Below are 18,512 nucleotides of genomic sequence, written 5' to 3'. Positions count from 1 at the left end.
GAGAGCTCATATGGTTGGAAGTCAATATTAGGACAATGGTGGTTTTACTGTTTCTGAGAGAGCTCGTATGGTTGGTAGTCAATATTAGGACAACGGTGGTTTTACTGTTACTGAGAGAGCTCATATGGTTGGTAGTAAATATTAGGACAATGGTGGTTTTACTGTTTCTGAGAGCTCATATGGTTGGTAGTACACATCATATTCTGACCAAGTGCTTGAATTTAAAGAAGCTTAAAAATGCTATCTGTATGACTCTTGGAGTGCTCTCGGTAGTGCAATCTTCCTGTGTTTTAGTATACCAAGGGGAGACTACTGCACAGCATTTACGTCATGGATTATAAGCGCGATTGCAAAAGTGCGTATTTGCAGAGGGGGATACTTTGAAGGATTGTAATAGAAATGTCACGCTATATACATCATACATGTGATTCCTGACACTAGTGACAGAATTCCCTGAAGGGCCCAGCTCGTACAATATCTATCCGACACATTCTAGCAGTCAAGACACCTAGCTATGTTACATTTATATCGGTGTCTTACTGTGTTCAAAGGACTAATATTTGCACCTTGTAGTTCATTTTATTCCTGGTGTCTGTAAAGGCTTTAGAACATAGTAAGTTTCTGCTTGAAATAATATGTTGTGTGTTGTTGTAAAACATGTTTCTATAGGAGTTGAAGGATGTGATCAGCCTACACGTGTCAGAAGATGAGAATGGAGCGAGACAGAGAAAACTTTACCACTACGACCAGCTCCATGACCTACAGAGTCGGCTCATGTTGGTGGCTGGCAAGGCAGAGATGGGTAAAGAAGACGTGGACCGTTTTACACTGGTAAATACATCTGTATGTTTCACAAAGCTGAATGGATTTAGATGATTTCCGTTGTTTCCAGAGAATATGTAAAACCATGTTAAACACTTTAGATATCAATACCATTCTCTTTACTACACTAATAAAACATACAACTAGGAAGTTAGTTTTACCTTTTCTAAAGTAAAGTAATGTTTTTGTGGCCGTCAAAATGTTTGACAGGACATATTATGGTATGGGAGCTTTCTTCAGTCCGTCCGTCCACTCTTTGGTTTCTGCAAGATAACTTGCTAAAATATTGTTAAGTTTTAATGAAACTTAGTATGCATGTACATCATACGAAGACTGAGGCTTAAGTTCGAACTTGGTCAAAATAGAATATAAATTATAAGAATACTGTGCTCTGATTAGTTAATGACTTGCTTTAATATCAGTTTTGATGAAAGTTTATGTGCATACATTATATAAAGACTGAGGCTATAAATTCAAAGCTGAGCAAAATCTGTGCATAGTTAATAGAGTACTGTGCTCTGATTGTTTTAATGGTTTAAGATGAATTTATTATTGGGTAAAAGGGGCCATTTTCGGTTTCTGTTTTCATGGTTTTGTAATATACAATACAGTACAAATGTTTTTTCTTCTCCTCACATTTCCACATTTTCATATATTAAGTTATAATAATGGATCAGAAGGATATTAAGTATGTCAGATTGGCATGGGACATAAATGTAATTGTTCCCCCCCCCCCCCCCCCCCTGTAGTACTTTAGTTTATGTACATGAAGAAGTGTATAGATGTGAATGTTCTTTTTACTAATAACTGTTAATACAAAACTATTAATGCATGAATTTTGAAAAAAAACCCAAAAAAGCAAGACAGTTTCATCTAATTCTGTTATACTATTACAGATTTTGGATTCAGTTGTACGACTTGCCAACACCTATATCAAGCTTGTGTCATCAGGATGTGTGTTGTTCTCAGAATGGAAAGTGAAATTCTTGTGTGACAGAACTCGAAAGGCATGCTCTTTCATAACTTTTGGGATGGGAGATCAGCTTAATACCTTAAAAGGACGCAAAGCCAACGAGGATGATGATGTCAGCTCAATCGTTCCGCGAATTGCTAAATTCATGGAGAAATGCTATGAGGAATGGCTGAAGTACATTGCAGACAAGAGAGATAAATACTATGAACTGAACTATCTGACCATCGACCAGATGGTCATCCTCCAGAGAGAGCTTGTGAAGGTTGGGACGGACGAGGAACCGTCCAAGTTGATCTTCCCCCTGCTGTCGGGGATAAAGAAGGACTGTAGTATGTCCGATCTTATTTCTGCCATGAAGGCTGCCCAGAGAGAGGTGGAAAGTATGGATGAACTTCGGGTTGAAGAAAAGTCTGAAACATCTTCTGAGGCAGAGATTGAAGAGGGTGAGGAGGAAGCAGTATTTATCAGAGAAGTGATGAAAACAGGCTACAGTGAGGAGCTAGCCAAGAAGGCTTTACACCATTTCAAAGCAGATGAAATAGATGATGGTAAGTTTATATTTCGTACCAGTTCTCAGTGGTAAAAAGGATGTAGCAAGTTGAACCGTAAATGATTGATTTTTATCTGAGGGTCTGTGCTTTAGCCCACCATTACCAGAATGTAACCCAAACAGGTACACATTGTGATGTCAAAATATTCGACCTGAAATCCCCTTTGAATATGATGCACATGCTTCATGCTTGATCCGGCAATAATTTTGAATATATTCTCAAAGTGTTCAGTCAAAAGAACTATTGATGGTCCAAAAACAAGGATCAAAATATTTCAGACTGTTTCTGGCACAGACATGATATTTATTTGTTTCAGTATTTAGTATATTATGTTATATGGCCTGACGCATACATCAAGTCCATATCCTAGAAATATATGTACATGTTTTAATGATACAGTATAAGCCATTCTTATCTGTTGAAGATGATCCTGCAGTGTGGTGCATACTTTCATGCAACCCATTTCTGAATGTTCACAATGTTATTTGCAGATTTTCTGCTTTACAATTTACGTTTTCAAAATGCTTATATCAATGATCATTACAATGACCTGAACATCTTTATCAAGCAATAAAACACTTACTGCATATATATATGCTTGTGCGGGCAGTACTCTCAAATAATTTCCCTCCCATATGCTTGTTAACACTTTCGTTACTGAATTAAATTGCATGATGGGTATTCTGGCCCTGAGATTATTTGCACGCGTCTTTTCCTGGCCTGAATTAATTCAGGAAATTGACGTCTCATTTTGACTACGTACTGTTAAACACGATTTCTGTAGAAAATACGGCGTGGAATAAGTTCTCTGGCATAAATTTATGAAAGGAATACTTAAAGCTTCCATTTTTATGTAAAGAACATAATAATAGCAAGAATAAAAGAAAGTATGCGCTGATAGCTTGCCTCTTTACGTGTTGTGCTTGCGGAGAACAGAAGTCCAAAGGACCTGTTACAGGAACAAAAGAATTTTGCCCACAAAGCAATTTAACCATTACTGGGTTATATTTGTAGCTCCCTAAGACACGACCCATGAGATATTTTTAAAAAATTAAAAAGGTCCCCAGGGCCTGTGCTATGAACTATTTAGTGCTGCCTTCCAAAGGTGTACGACAGGGGTCACTTTTTTGTCCAAAAAACTATCAAAACAATGTTTTACGCTATCAAATAATATAATATTATTTAAAGTAGGATCTGCTGCAAATTATGAACTCAAATATGATACAAAAAATTGCATAATAAAAAATTTATAAAATCTTAAACTCTAAAAATGTTGGTATTTTCATACACTTTTTTGCTACATCAATTGCTTTACGGAAGTAAAACACCAATTTCCGGTTCTTGTACACCAAAAATCTTTTAATATTATTTGGTGCATTATGTTGAGATACGATAGTGAAAATTTCAGAAAATTTGAGAACCGGTAAATTTGTCATATAAATGTCAAATTGTAGCAACGTCTATTTCCAAATAAAATCCAACAACCTTATGACCTATAGTCATGTTTGATAATTTAACAATATGTCGCACCAATTTATTATCGCAACTGATCAAATTTTCATCAATAAGATCTGCTGCTCATGATGAGCCCAATTATAAAGCTAGATGGTACAAAATAAAAAAGTTATGTAGTCTCACACACATAAAAGTTTAGTATGTTATGTACATTTTTAGTTGTTTCGCATCTTTACGGAAGTGTTAGACATATTTCCGGTTTGTGTACACTAACATACTTTGGATATCATTTGGCACATTATGTTGACCGACGAAAGTAGAAATTTCGAAATGTGGTAAATGTGTCATCTTAAGGATAATATGTTGTATGGGTAAATGTGTCATCTTAAGGATAATATGTTGTATGACCAATGTCAAAATAAATCGTCAATAACTACAGGTCAATGCGATTTTGGCTTGTGGTACATATCAATTGATGTAGCAAACAAGATTTTATAAAAAACATATTATGCTATGTTTTTTTTTACATATTTGAGTTCATAATTTGCAGCAGATCCTACTTTAAATAAAATAATATCATTTGATAGCGTAAAACATTGTTTTGATAGTTTTTTGGACAAAAAAGTGAACCCTGTCGTACACCTTTGGAAGGCGGCACTAAATAATTCATAGCACAGGCCCTGGGGACCTTTTTTAATTTCTAAAAAATATCTCATGGGTCGTGTCTTACGGAGCTACAAATATAACCCAGTAATGGTTAATTGCTTTGTGGGCAAAATTCTTTTGTTCCTGTAACAGGTCCTTTGTTTACTTTCGTTTTTTACGCCACCAAAGCAGTATGTGTGCCTCAGCAATACACATTTTACTGTTCTTCAATGAGAAGTATAATGTATATGTTTTAACTACAACTAGGAGATCCGATTACAGCATACATATCCTAATATCTTCAGTATTTATGTTAAATCCGGAGCATGATTGCATGCCGCCATTTTTTAAGTAAGTCGACCATTGCGTCATGTACGACAAGAGGGATAACTCCAGCTGACAAAAAATGTTAGGAAGCACAACACTAGTCTACAATAACACTTATTAAAAAGAAAGAATATGAATGTAAATAAATAAATAAAAAAAAAACCAAGACAATAAACAATCAAGTTAGTTAGTGCTAAACATTTGCACCATGAGAAGGTAGTCACATAGATAAATATTTTAAAAGGACCAGCATTTTTTGTTCACTTTTTTTTGTTTTTTCAAAGTTCAGCATTTATTTCTACCCTTATTTCCACGTTCGAGGATTTAATTTCACTTGTATTTTCCTCCGAATACAGCATGCACTTTCTTGTGTTCCAAGTTCAGGAAGTATTATTATTAACATCTTTTTTCTACTTTTTTTTTATGATATATTTTCAAGAAATTGACAACTCCTCTTGGCCGTTATGTTGTTGAGCAATCTCCACACAGATTAGTACCAGCAAGGCCTTACATACATGTTATCGTATTCTGTGGTACCAGCCAAGATACCACAATCACATGTACATCTTGCAGTACATCAGATGATCTGCTAGGCCATTCAGAAATATTTTGCCTGTGAATTGTATTCAAGAGAAACATTGGGAAAGGCACAGATATTTCTGGCATTTAGTGCCACCAAATTTTGTTTGGCTGTTTTGTTTTGCAGTCCACTCTTACATATCTTATGTAGCACACATAGCACATGACTGAAGTGTGCCATTGCCAGGGAGGTGATCCTGTGTGAGACGGTCATATATTGCCGAGGCAGATCCAAAGGGATGTCACCAGTGTATGCGACACCCACCCTTCCCTTGACTAACTTTCAGCTCAGAGTTCTATTGATAAACATAAATCACCCTATAGACATACCATACGCAATTGTATTGATACTGAATTGTGGAATAAAATTGAAGCGTTTGTTAAAATTTCAAAGTACTACTTTGTTTGCCAATCAGCACGCGACAATACGCTGTTCAAACTATTGAAAGAAATTGTGTGGACTGTCGATAAGGCGGGCATTTTTAATTTTGAATATAAATTATAAGTTAAAAAAGAACATAAGAGGCAGAGAAAACGGAAATATAAGTATTGAACTGTTTTTGTATGGTATTTATGATCTATTTGAATGACACAGCTTTGCAAGCAAACAAATCATAATGCACGCTTGTTCAATGCTTAATTACAAAGATATATTTATACACAACAAAACAAAAGTAATTATAGTTCAAGAAAATTTATTAAAGGTTCGAAACTAGTGACTTGTTGAGTTATAAAAAAATTAAGATTATTATTTTGGCATTCTTGGGGGCTGCTCATAAGTAATTTAAACTACTCAACATAATATGACCTAAAACAAACACGGTACTTTACATACAAAATACATATTAATACTAACTCATCGAGCGATCTCGACACGAGGCAGGCGACCCTGCTGTGTAAGACAGAAAAAGACATGTGTCCTAGCGAGCGATCCCACTAGGCGTGTGAATATCAGCAAGCATGAATGTAAGTACATGGCCCAGGAGGTAACCCCACTCGCAGGTATTTAAGGCAATATGTGACTAACAGGGGGCTACGTCTTCAGGTACAAAGACTCACTCTTGTACAGACAAAAGAGGTGGAGTAGTCCACCAGATACAGTAGCCATTTGAGCGATCTCAAATGCATAACAGTGAGTGTAAAGAATGTGTACGTGACTCGGGAGGTGTCCCCCTAGCAGGTATGGAAACGTGACTAACAGGGGGACTACATCTGCAGGTACAAAGATACAGACTCACTTCAGACAATAAATCTATAATGTAGACTATATATATACACAATATACGTTTATGACAAAATATATACATAACTGAATTGGGGGTAAAGAATGGCCACAAAGAGGGATGAATGGGTATCAGTTTAAAGGCATCAGAAATGTCTGTCTTGCACAACCAGCTACCTTGACCTAACGATTTGATAATTTTTATTGCATGATCTATAGTCACATACTGTAGTGAGTATTCATCTTTGTCGATAAGTTCATTCATGCTGGGATTGTCTTTGTCGTCATGAGGAGAAGATAAATCTACAATTAACTTTTTCTTCTTTGAATACTTCCCTTCAGCGATACCTATGGGTTTGATTCTATACACCTGGAAAGGTACAGAGTGAAAAGGTCCTGCTAAAAAGCCTTTACTTATCTCTGATTTAATTAAGTCAGTCACTATGTCTGGCTGGGCCCTAGCCGACAGTAAGTTCCTACATTCTATACACGTTGTAGGAATGGATTTGATTCCTGTGTCGAAACCTTGTCGTAATCCATTTAACAAATGTGACACAAATTCACGGTCTGGGTGCGATGATAACTCAAGTTCTAGCCTGTCAACGTTTATTGGGGTTGAGACCATGGGAAGCCCCCCTATCGATTCCCTTGCTTGTGAAGAGTCCGGGGGGCTGTATCGTTTTTTGAATTGAAATCCTGAGATGTGCAGTCTCTTTTAGAATGCTCCTTTAAACATACGATACACACATGTAGGTTGTTGCAGTGGAATCTATGACAGCCTTTGTCATTATAATTGTTGCAGATCTCTTTACCCTGATGGAGCTTTTTAATTCTGCCATGTTTGTCTGTGTTGCTACTACTGTGGCGCTGTTGTTGATTGTTGATTGTTGTCTGTGGGCAAAACCCTGCCTTGTGACTAACACTGTTACATATATGGCAGCTGACTGGTTTCAAGTTGGCAAAAATGTTACAGAATAGTGCATTATTTCTGATAGACCAATCTACCCGAATGTTTTGGTAAGTGAGGTAGGCTGCAGCCTTGGCACTAAACTGCTTGTGGTATTCGTAAAAACCGGCTCCCCCATACCTTGATGCCATGTCGATTATATCCCTCTCATATAAGTCCAGTTCTTCACGTCTGGAGGGAAACGATTGACACATGATGTGTTTGTAAATACCCAAGGCCTGTATGAATTCTCCTATCGTCAGAGTTTTCATTAGTCTGGGATCCGGTTTAGATTCTGTAACCCCATCCCCATTGGTGTAGGATCCCGTGAAATATGGGATCAATAAAGAAGCAAGGTTAAGGTCCTTACCTTCTGTAATGTTCCGGCGTACGGCTGGAGAAATAACTTCTACGAAGGGGAGGGATTCCGTGGAGTATCCGTACTGTGTCCTGACGAAGTTGTCCGAGGAATTCGTTGGGCGAGAAATTCCCTCTGATGATGGGAACGGCCGAGATGAGTGAGCTTCCTTAGCCGTTTGGAGGGTAAATCTGTTATTTCTCGGTGCAGATCCTGTGTTCTGAGGTACCTCGTGTTTGTAGAGCGAACATATAGGGTCCTGAGCTGGGAAATCTACGAGCGTCGTGTTTGGTGGTACCGGGGCTGTATCCCTCGCAGATTGCCTTGAACTACCTGCCGAAGCTGCTGGGGAAGGTCTTCCTTCTAAAGAATTGATGCGTGATTGCATCCGCTGCATGTCTCCCCGAATTGTTGACAGGGAATCAGCCAGTCTCGTCGACATCGTGTCTGACAGGTGTGAAATGGCGGATAAGACGCCATCTTGGTTGTTGGCGACTTCTGTTGCATTCTGGGTTAGAGAGTTCTGTATCCGCACAAGTGGTCGTCGATTCTCCGTCACAGACGACTGACCATCAGAGCTGGTGATGGATGACTGCTCTTTGAACATCGCTCGAAGCTGAGCTTTCTTGGTAGTCGATGGAGCCGTAATGCCTAGCTTAGACAATTCTTGTCGGAGTTGTTTAGCGGTCCAATTGTCCGGCATGCTCAAATCGTATGGCATAGGCCGAGGATTGCTCCTTTGTTTGGGTCCCATGATGATCTTACACAGGTCCAAAACAGACTAAATAAAGTATGAAACTCTGTACAGAAAGTACTTTCAGGCATAAAATCCGAAACAAATCACAGTGTCCAGTTGGGAATTCATCTCTCTGTACCCGAAGGATTTATCCACAACCTTGGCCAGATCCCGTAACGTATCACAAGAATTCCGCAGGGATCTCCAAAAGTTAGTCCAACAAGTAAATAAGTTCAAATCCGTGAAAAACACATAAAATCCGTGAAAAACACAACAAAAGTAGTCCCGTAGTAATTCTAGCTAATTGTTCCGTGAGAATATGATAGTGTAGTATTGCAAAGTGGTGCAATGAAATAATCGTCAATATTGAGATGAAAATTACCGCCAGCCTCCACAATCTCTTTGTGTAAACTGATGCTTATAGCGTCACCTAACTAACTGACCATTGGTCATTAATGTCACGTGATATCTATAAATAATTAGTATGATGACCTCATCTCTAGCCTTATGCAACTAATCACGTGGTAATCAAGTAATGACATACTCTACTTAAAATTAAATTGATCTTGTGATTTAAACACATGCTTTCCCTTTATAAATTCACATCATCTAGCTCTACTACTAGAATACATAAAAAATACAAAGTATATGTTAACAACATCAACACATCACATTTAATACATTTGTAATACAGTAATGAACTAACAATTTTTCAACAAATTATGCATCCTAACTCTGGAGGTCCAGGAGATAGAATACCTTAGATATGCATTTGTATAAACTTAAATTAAATAAATTCAAATGAACAATATATTGACGATTCATTTCACTCGGGTCTTTTAACTAAAAAAACTACAACAGGAATTTAGTTAGGATTCAGATGTATATTATAGAGAAAAAGTACAAGGCCAAGACTGCGGTATCTAATTAATTTTGTGTAAAATGAAACGGTTCAGACCCAAATATAGGGTGAGGGTACCCAAATATAGGGTGAGGGTACCCAAAATGGAACACTTTTGATATATATATATATATATATCATGCAGCATTTTTTATTTTGCAATAAAAGTGAATATTCTGTATTCTGAACAAGATTTATATAGTTCTATGCAATTTGAGCAAGTTTCATCTGCCTACCTTTTAAACATTGCTCATGGACTCAATTGAAATATTCAAAAAATGGGGACAAAATCCCAGGAAACAGTACGGTGTGACAACATAAGTATCCTATCATATTTCTAAACATGCAAAACTAAATAAACGACAAAAATTTGTCAGAAATTGTCAAAACATTTTTGAAATGAAGAAAATTGTTTTAAAGGCTGACAGTTATTTCACAAACTGACTTAAATAACGTAGTGATACATTTTCTGGATACGCCCCTGCACTGCAGTCACAGTAGTGATGGGAAATCATTTTTAATTGTAGAAAATTGTGAGGAGATTAGACGATGTTAAAAACTTATCCATATACTATGTCTTGATGTCTTAATTAGCAGTGCCGCAAAGTTACGTTCAAAGTCTTGGACTTCACATTCATTGACGTTTTCATTGTCCGAACTTTCATGCAATCATCTACCATGACAGCGTAAATAACAGCTTGATTAGTCAATATCATCACTTGAAACGTAATGAGAACGCTATTTGTAACATAAATTGCATGTTTTAAGCTCGTCAACATTACGAAACCCCCATGAAAATTACTTTTATACTGATCAACTCGACATACACACATCTATCGCTACCATCTTGAATGAATCTTGATCATGTGATCTCTGACTGTTACTATATATAGAATAATCGTCAAGTTATAGAGTTTCGACAATTGCAACAAAAATATCTACAAAAAAACACCAGAATATGTATCAATTCATATTCATAATTTGAGAACTTAATTTAGATTGATAACAAAAATCCAGTCATAAATGCTGGTGTGTAGAATGGCACTGTTCAATGTTATAATTCTCCCGTGTCCGTGACGTGATGCACCAGTGTTTCGCACAATAATTTTATTACATACTGATTTTAAAATTCATTACAAAATCCAATAAGTTCGTTTTAACTAAACAGCGATGTATTTAACATTAGAAAGCCCTGGAACCAGCATTACAAAATGTTTTCTTTATGAAAATTATTGCGGGAATGATTGTTTCACTTGCTCCCATCCGACTGGAAGTTCTTGTGAGCAGAAATTCAAATACCTGGACGTAATGTGCTTTTAAAGTCAAATATATGTTTGGAATTATTTATTTAATGTCCATTCATGATTTCAGGCACATATAATAACAAACAAATCATTTTATTTGCGTATTTTATCAACTAATCGATCTTGTTGACCTGGATGTTAATGGCATGGAGGTCTTAATGTGGGAGGAAATGGGAGTACCTGGAGATGACTCACATTGTCTGGCAAGTGACCCCATAGATTTTGAAATCTGTTGTACCCAGGCCGCCTTGATGACACGTGAGTGCATTACCCACTCTGCCACCTGACCACCCTCACTTTAGCTAAAATGTTTTGCTTTCAGCTGTTGTGTGGTGTATGGACCATGAGGAAGACGATGATACAGATGAAGCCATGGATATCTTGGAGGATATGGATGAGGGAGGGAAAGAACCCCCGACTGAGGAATACAAGGGCTGGACAGACACTCACATGTCAATCTCAACAGTCACTTCAGAACTTTTAGCCACTCTCGAGCACATTAATGAGTATGTTTCTGAAACCTATTAATCAGGCTATTTATATAGTATAAAGCTTCAGCATCTCTGTCCTATATTTCTATACCCCCAGCAAATAAAGTTTTGGGTCATAATCTTAGTCTGTGACCACCTTATTATACTCTCACCATTGAAATAAATACATAGACATGACAAATAGTATGATATGATAATAATAGGTACGCTTTTAACACTTTAACACGCTTGTACTGAGAAAATGAAAAACACTTAAACCAAAATTGCATAATTAATATATTTTTTTTTTATATTTTTGAATTTTTTGAATTTTTTCAACAGTACATTAAACATAACACATCATATTTCAGTCTCACATTCTTAATTTTCACACAAGTTTTTTGTTTGTCTTGACATTTTTTTAACATTCTTATATTATTACATCGATTTGGGTACCAATGTAGAAAAACATTCTTTGTAAGTTTGAAACAAGATACATAGAATAATATTGTATGCATTGTAGTTGAGAAGCAAACAAATACAAAAAAAAAAATGAAAAAAAAACCAGTTTGACTATTTTCACATGTTGAAACTAATAGACCAGTTTGCAGACATCTAGCTTTATAAATATATAGTTTAATGATAAGAAGTACTAAATTATCAACATTGTTTTTTCTATCATAGAAACCAAAGATGAAAGATTCTTTATTAAAAGCAAATGGAATTAATAACACATGATTCAAAATCTGTTAAAAACACTTGTACTTCTTTACATTCCCATAATGCATGAACTATAGTTTCTGTGTCAGTTTTCCAATGAAAACAATATGGACTATTAACAAGACCTATTTTATAAAGATATGAATTAGTAGTTAAAATATGTTGATTGATTCTAAATTGAAGCCACTGTAGTTTTGTGTTTTTACTAATTTTGAAGGGAATGGTATACTGTAGATTTTCTTCCATATCTCTGTGTTAAATTCAAATATTTCCTCCCACTTCTTTCTACCAGTAGATATTGTATTATTTTGGCATAGAATATGGTAAAAGTCTTAAGTTCCTTTTTTGTGTTTAAGAAAAATTTCAAAATCAATTGGGATATATGGATAATCTACATTCAAATTAGAAACATCCTCATGTAAAATGGATTTCTTTATGGAATTAATGACACCTTGATAAGTGAGAAAAATTTGTATGAATATCAAACTTCTCTGTAAACTCATGATGGCTGTAAAACAATTTATTTCTTCTTTCTTTAATTAAGTCATAAACTATTGTTACCCCTTTCCTATACCATTCCCTATAAAACTCGTGTTTTGTATTTTTATTGATTTATTATACCAAATGGGTGATTTGAGAATATTTACCTTTTTGTTTCCAAAATTTACAACTTTTTCAGCTAGCTTGCATAATTAATATGCTCATTAAAAGAAATAATGAACCAAAAGAAAGGATGGAGGAAACAATAAATAAATACTTATGTACTATACAATAAAACAACAACTGGTTTAAAGTTACATGTATAATTGATCATGGTGTTTTTAATGTTTCATATCATGTATAATAATTTACCGTTTTTATACGCCCGTCAAATTTGACAGGAGTATTATGGTATGGCGTTGTCCGTCGGGCGTAAACTTTTGTTTGTCCAGCAATCTCCTCCTACATTTTTCGACCAATCTCTTTGAAACTTGGTATACATTATAATCATGATATGAAGTTGTGTCTCCCTTAAAAGAATTTTGATTCGACAATTATTGCAAAAGTAATTGCCCTGTGTTCATTTCAGTATTTGATTTTTGTCCGGCATTCTCCTCCTACATTTTTTGACTGATTTCTTTGAAACTTAGTAGGCTAAATAAGCATGATATGTTGTTGTGTTTCCTTGAAAAGAATTTTGATTCAACAATTTTTTTCCAAAAGTTATTGCCCTTGTTTATTTCAGTATTTGTTTTTTGTCCGGCAATTTCCTCCTACATTTTTTGACTGATTTCTTTGAAACTTAGGCTAAATAATCATGATATGTTGTTATGTTTCCTTGAAATTTTTTTTTATTCGATAATTTTTGCAAAAGTTATTGTCCTTTGTTCATTTCAGTATGTTATTTTTTTATCCGAAGATTTTCTCCTACATTTTTAGCTCACCTGGTCCGAAGGACCATGGTGAGCTTATGCCATACCGCAGCGTCCGTCGTCTGTCTGTCGTCCATCCGTCCGTCGTCCGTCCGTCAACTTTTCCTTTAAAACGCTACTAGTCCTGAACGGCCAAGTAGATTTTGACTAAATTTGGTCTAGAGTATCCTTAGGCCAAGGGGACTCAATTTCGTATAAACGGTGGGTGTGGCCCCCCTGGGGGCAGAGGGACGGCCCAATAGGGAAAATAGAGGTAAAACCTTGAAAATCCTTCTTCTACCGTAGGGATTAAAGGATTTTATCCTAATTTAGTTTGGAGCATCCTTGGGCTAAGGGGACTCAATTTTGTATAAATGGTGGGTGTGGCCCCCCTGGGGGCTTGGGGGGAGGGCCCAATAGGGGAAATATAGCAAATTCTTTAAAATCTTTCTCCTTCTGTAGGAATGCAAGGATTTGTTCCATATTTGGTCTGAAGCATCCTTGGGTGAAGGGGAACCAATTTTGTATAAACCATGGGTCTGGCCCGCCAGGGGCCTGAGAGGTGGGGCCCAATAGGGGAAACATAGCAAATTATTCTTTAAAATCCTTCTTCTTCTGTCAGAATGAAAGGATTTGTTCCATATTTGGTGTGGAGCATTCTTGGGTAAAGGGGAACCAATTTTGTATAAATGGTGGGTGTGGCCCCCTGGGACCAGAGGGGTGGGGCCAAATAGGGGAAAAAGAAGTAAAACCTTTATAATCCTTCTTCTACCATATGGATTGAGGGATTTTATCCTAATTTAGTCTGGAGCATTCTTGTACAAAAGGGACTCAATTTCTTTTAAACAGCGAGTTTGGCCCACCTGGGGACAGAAGGGAGGGGCCCAATAGGGGAAACAGCAAATTCTTCAAATACCTTCTCCTTCTATACGAATGACAGGATTTTGTCCAAATTTGGTATAAAGCATCATTGGGTGAAGGGGAACAAATTTTGTATAAACAGTGTGTCTACCCCCCCTGGGGGCAGAGAGGCGGGGCCAAATAGGGGGAAATAGAGGTAAAACCTTTTAAATCCTTCTTCGACCATCGAGATTAAGGGATTTTTTCCATATTTAGTCTGGAGCATCCTTGGACCAAGGGGTCTCAATTTTGTATAATTGGTGGGTATGCCCCCCCTAGGGGCATATGGGGGGGGCTCTGTTTGAAGTTTGTTCTCGAGTACTGGATGGATCTTTCTGAAATTTCATATGTACTTACAGCACCTACCATGGAGTGCTATATCTTTACTTCGTACCAATTATTTAAAACATATTCAGGGGAGCGATACAGGCCCTCTGTAGAATGTCGGCTAACCACTCTTTGAATGATGCAGGTATTATTTCAATGTAAGAAAGTATATAACACTATATGGCATTCGACGAACGTATATTGTTCCGCCCCGCGGTACTCTTGTTGTAGTTTAGTTCTCGCTCTTCCCTATCTTGGAACTTTTTATGCATTTGATCAAAAGATATCACTTGCCATTCAGCTGAAAAAACTACAAAAAGGGTAAACTATATGGTGAGGAATGCGGTTTAAAATACACTAAAATCAACAGCTTCAGGGCTTCAGACTCCCCCAGAGCTTCGGCCCTGGGCCCCAAAATTGTTTCAGTATTTTCAAAATATTTCACTTTCACCCATGTATGTAGATATTCATGGAGACATTAATTTGCAATTCGAATATTTTTCAGGGAATTATGGCCCTTGAAATTTAATTTCTGCTTCAGACTTAACAGTTTGTTAGGTTTTATTTAAATTTGGTTCAGTAAAAGTACATCATATGTAGATGAGCATGAAGGAAGGGATTTGTGGTTGGGGTAATTTACCCCTGCAAACATATTTGCATATTGCATCCGTAGATAAAATATATGTGGGGGGCAGCGGATGTTCGTTCATTGTTTTAATGGCCTCCAAAAATTATCTGGTTTGCTCATGGATTTTCTGAATTCTGTTGAAGATAAAGCTTCCAACATTACAAAGTAAGGTGAACAAACTTAACTGTAACTTTATCACACACTTCAATTACACATTGGGAAATTGAATTTGTTTTGTATTGTTTGTACATTTCAGATTGGTACGAGTAGATCCACTAATCAAGGACCTTGAGAAACTGTGGGAGAGATTTCTGACCTCAATTTCCTCCAGTGTGTCTGACTACCTCAGTGTCGAGCACCTCGGGCTGGTCCTCAGATACCTTGCTGGCAAAGGTTATAACACGCTCAGCAATTTCAAAAACTTAAAAATTGTATATAGTGAGGTGCTGAATTTAAACAGATATCTAAGATTGTTAAGTATCTTATCCCTAACAAATTTAGCAGTCACTCTGTCCACTCTGTCCTGCTGCAAAACAAGGCGACATATAGGTATTACTTTGTCGGCGTTGGGTGCGTTGTCCGAAATAAGGTTTCCGATAACTTGAGATCCCTTTGGTTAATTGAACTCAAACTTGGTATATACATATTGCATACCAATATAGCTCGGAAAAGGTTGCATTTTAAAAGTTAACATGCATTTTTGGTGAAGTTACATGCCCCTTTTATTGCCAAATAAGGGCATTGTGTAGTAAATGCAAGAACTTTTTTTATTTTTTAATCGATTCCTTTAATATCGAATGGTAATGCAAGAAGCAATAATTTCCAAAATATATTATGGGTTTTCTGTCTAGTTTCAAATTTTCTTACTAAAAGTGCTGAGTAGGGACACATCCACTCCCGTGGAATTCTTGTTATTTCTATTGCATGCTGGTGTATATTCCTGCTTATCCCATCTCTCTCATCTCCTTAAATACTCTAAGTTAAATCATTCTTAGCCAGCAGTGAACTTTTCGGTAATTGCACAGGGTGAAATAACATAGTTCGGTGGTATCACAATGTTTTAATACAGAATTCCAATAAGCTGATTTATGTCTTTTAGGAGGTAATTCCCAAGTATCTAGTACATGTACTTGCTGAATATCATAATATATACTTGAGAAGTTGCTTGCTCTACTGTATATAAGTTTAAATCAACATTCAGTGGCTATCCTCTATATATTGGATCATAAATATAAATAACACTGCAGGGGATGCATGCAACTTCTTAAAAAACAGGATTTCTGATTTGCAAAAGTATGTTGTGTATATTTCAGAATCATTCGGCGTGAAAAGGTTCCTTATCCAGAGTTTCAAGGAGGGTGTACCAAATTTAATTATTTGTCCACAAAGTAAGTAGAGACATAACTTTTAGTGTTTTACCCCACTTTTATCAGCACCAGACTAAATGACATACATGTCAATTAACTCTCCTGTAGAAAGCAGATGGAAATAAATTAAAAATGTGAACATTTTGGTACATGTACAAAATTGATGTGTTTTTTGAAGCATATCTCAAAACCATTGTTTTTAGGTCAAGAATGGATGAATTATTGCAGCTAGGGTCATGTAACTTTACATACTCATACACATCTATACCTGCAGCATGTTGCATATGACATTTGTAACCTTGATATTTGACCTTGACCTCTGTGATCTTGCTTAATTTACAAGTATGGTAGCAGGGCTTCCGTGTCCTACAGACACATTTCTAGTTTTCAGTATCTTTTCCTTAGAAAGCAGTAAAATGTATTTGGTGGTTAAATGTTTTCAGATGATATTCTCAACACTGTATTGACCATCTACATGAATGACGGACAACAACCATTACCACAACCTGATGAAGTCCTCATCTGCTCCAGTCATACAACACTAGACCAGGTAAATAATGACAATGTTCTAATTATTGAGTTAATCTAACAAAGATTTTTCATGTACAGAATATGAATATTTTCTTAAGCAGGAAAAAAATGATCTGATTGGCTGAATTTTTTGTAGAAAAACTATAAATTTCTACCTCTGAAGCCTCGAGGCATTCTTAAGCACAGCCTTATCATGCCCTCCACTCCACTACTCCAGTGGTCAATCCCACATGTTTTCCATCAAACTTCATGATAATTAGCATTTACAAACAATTCCTCAACTATGATTGGCTAAACGTTTATTTACAATGTACAAATGTTTGAACTTGGAGATATCGATGACTGGAATTATATCTTGTGTTCGTATTACTTGTCAGGTCTAAGGCCTCTGGGCCTCTTGTTCTTAAATATTTTTTAGTTGGACATATTCTGGAGACGTGCTGTTTTCAACCAAAGTGGTAAAATCTATTGCCTGGCCAACTCTGACCTTCTAGACTACGAGGTCAGTGACAAGGGGGAACAATGTCTGGAGAGACACATGCAAACAGCAAAGGAAAAGGGTAAGGCTCACCTGTCAACAATCTTTTTACTTCCTTAACCCTTTCACCACTGTTGACCATAATGGACTCATCCATATCAATGTATGGCAGAGTCTACTAAAGTAACATAGGGTTGAAAGGGTTAAATGCATTGATTCAATAGGTTATAGATATTTCAATCAGTATGGAGTGGGGCAATAGTGTTACACATGGCCCTTCATTCCTGTCGCGCCACATCCTGTTCCTCCAATCACTATTTATTTCTCAACAAATTTTCATCAAGGTTAATACAAAGATCAATCGCGAGATTACAGAGGATGCTAACACCAATGTCACAGTTAGATTACAGAGGATGCTAACACCAAGGTCACAGTTAGATTACAGAGGATGCTAACACCAAGATCACAGTTAGATTATAGGGGATGATAACACCAAGGTCACAGTTAGATTACAGAGGATGCTAACATCAAGGTCAAAGTCAGATTACAGAGGATGCTGACACCAAAGTCACAGTAAAATTACAGAGGATGCTAACACCAAGGTCACAGTTAGATTACAGAGGATGCTAACACCAAGATCTCAGTTATTAGCTCACCTGGCACTAAGTGCCAAGTGAGCTTATGCCGTGGCGCGGCGTCCGTCCGTCCGTCCTCGTCCGTCAACTTTTCCTTTAAACAACTTCTTCTGAAGAACGGACAGGCCTAGAGTCATGATATTTGACTGAAAGCTTCGTTGGTAGGAGCCCTACAAAGTTTGAGAACGAAAATGACCTTGACCTGTTTTCAAGGTCACAGGGGTCAAATATGTCAAAAACTTCAAA

The 18,512-nt window shown here is 36.7% G+C and overlaps 1 protein-coding gene across 1 annotated transcript in view; it reads left to right on the top strand.

Moving 5' to 3' along the window:
- The window catches only part of LOC110456917 (E3 ubiquitin-protein ligase rnf213-alpha-like), a gene marked incomplete at its 3' end in the record, with an annotated part of 132,105 nt that extends 114,392 nt beyond the window's left edge, over positions 1–17,713 (top strand). Inside the window, exons 21-27 of the mRNA XM_021507975.1 lie at positions 670–831; positions 1,719–2,343; positions 11,142–11,325; positions 15,512–15,648; positions 16,569–16,643; positions 17,066–17,172; positions 17,572–17,713. Of these exons, the coding sequence (XP_021363650.1) occupies positions 670–831; positions 1,719–2,343; positions 11,142–11,325; positions 15,512–15,648; positions 16,569–16,643; positions 17,066–17,172; positions 17,572–17,713 (1,432 nt within the window). The remainder of the gene's footprint in view (positions 1–669; positions 832–1,718; positions 2,344–11,141; positions 11,326–15,511; positions 15,649–16,568; positions 16,644–17,065; positions 17,173–17,571) is intronic.
- Between the last annotated feature and the right edge of the window lie 799 nt (positions 17,714–18,512).

The sequence above is a fragment of the Mizuhopecten yessoensis genome, unplaced genomic scaffold (assembly GCF_002113885.1).
Source record: "Mizuhopecten yessoensis strain PY_sf001 unplaced genomic scaffold, ASM211388v2 scaffold8949, whole genome shotgun sequence".
Lineage (NCBI taxonomy): Eukaryota > Metazoa > Mollusca > Bivalvia > Pectinida > Pectinidae > Mizuhopecten > Mizuhopecten yessoensis.
This window is presented reverse-complemented; position numbering and strand designations above follow the sequence as displayed.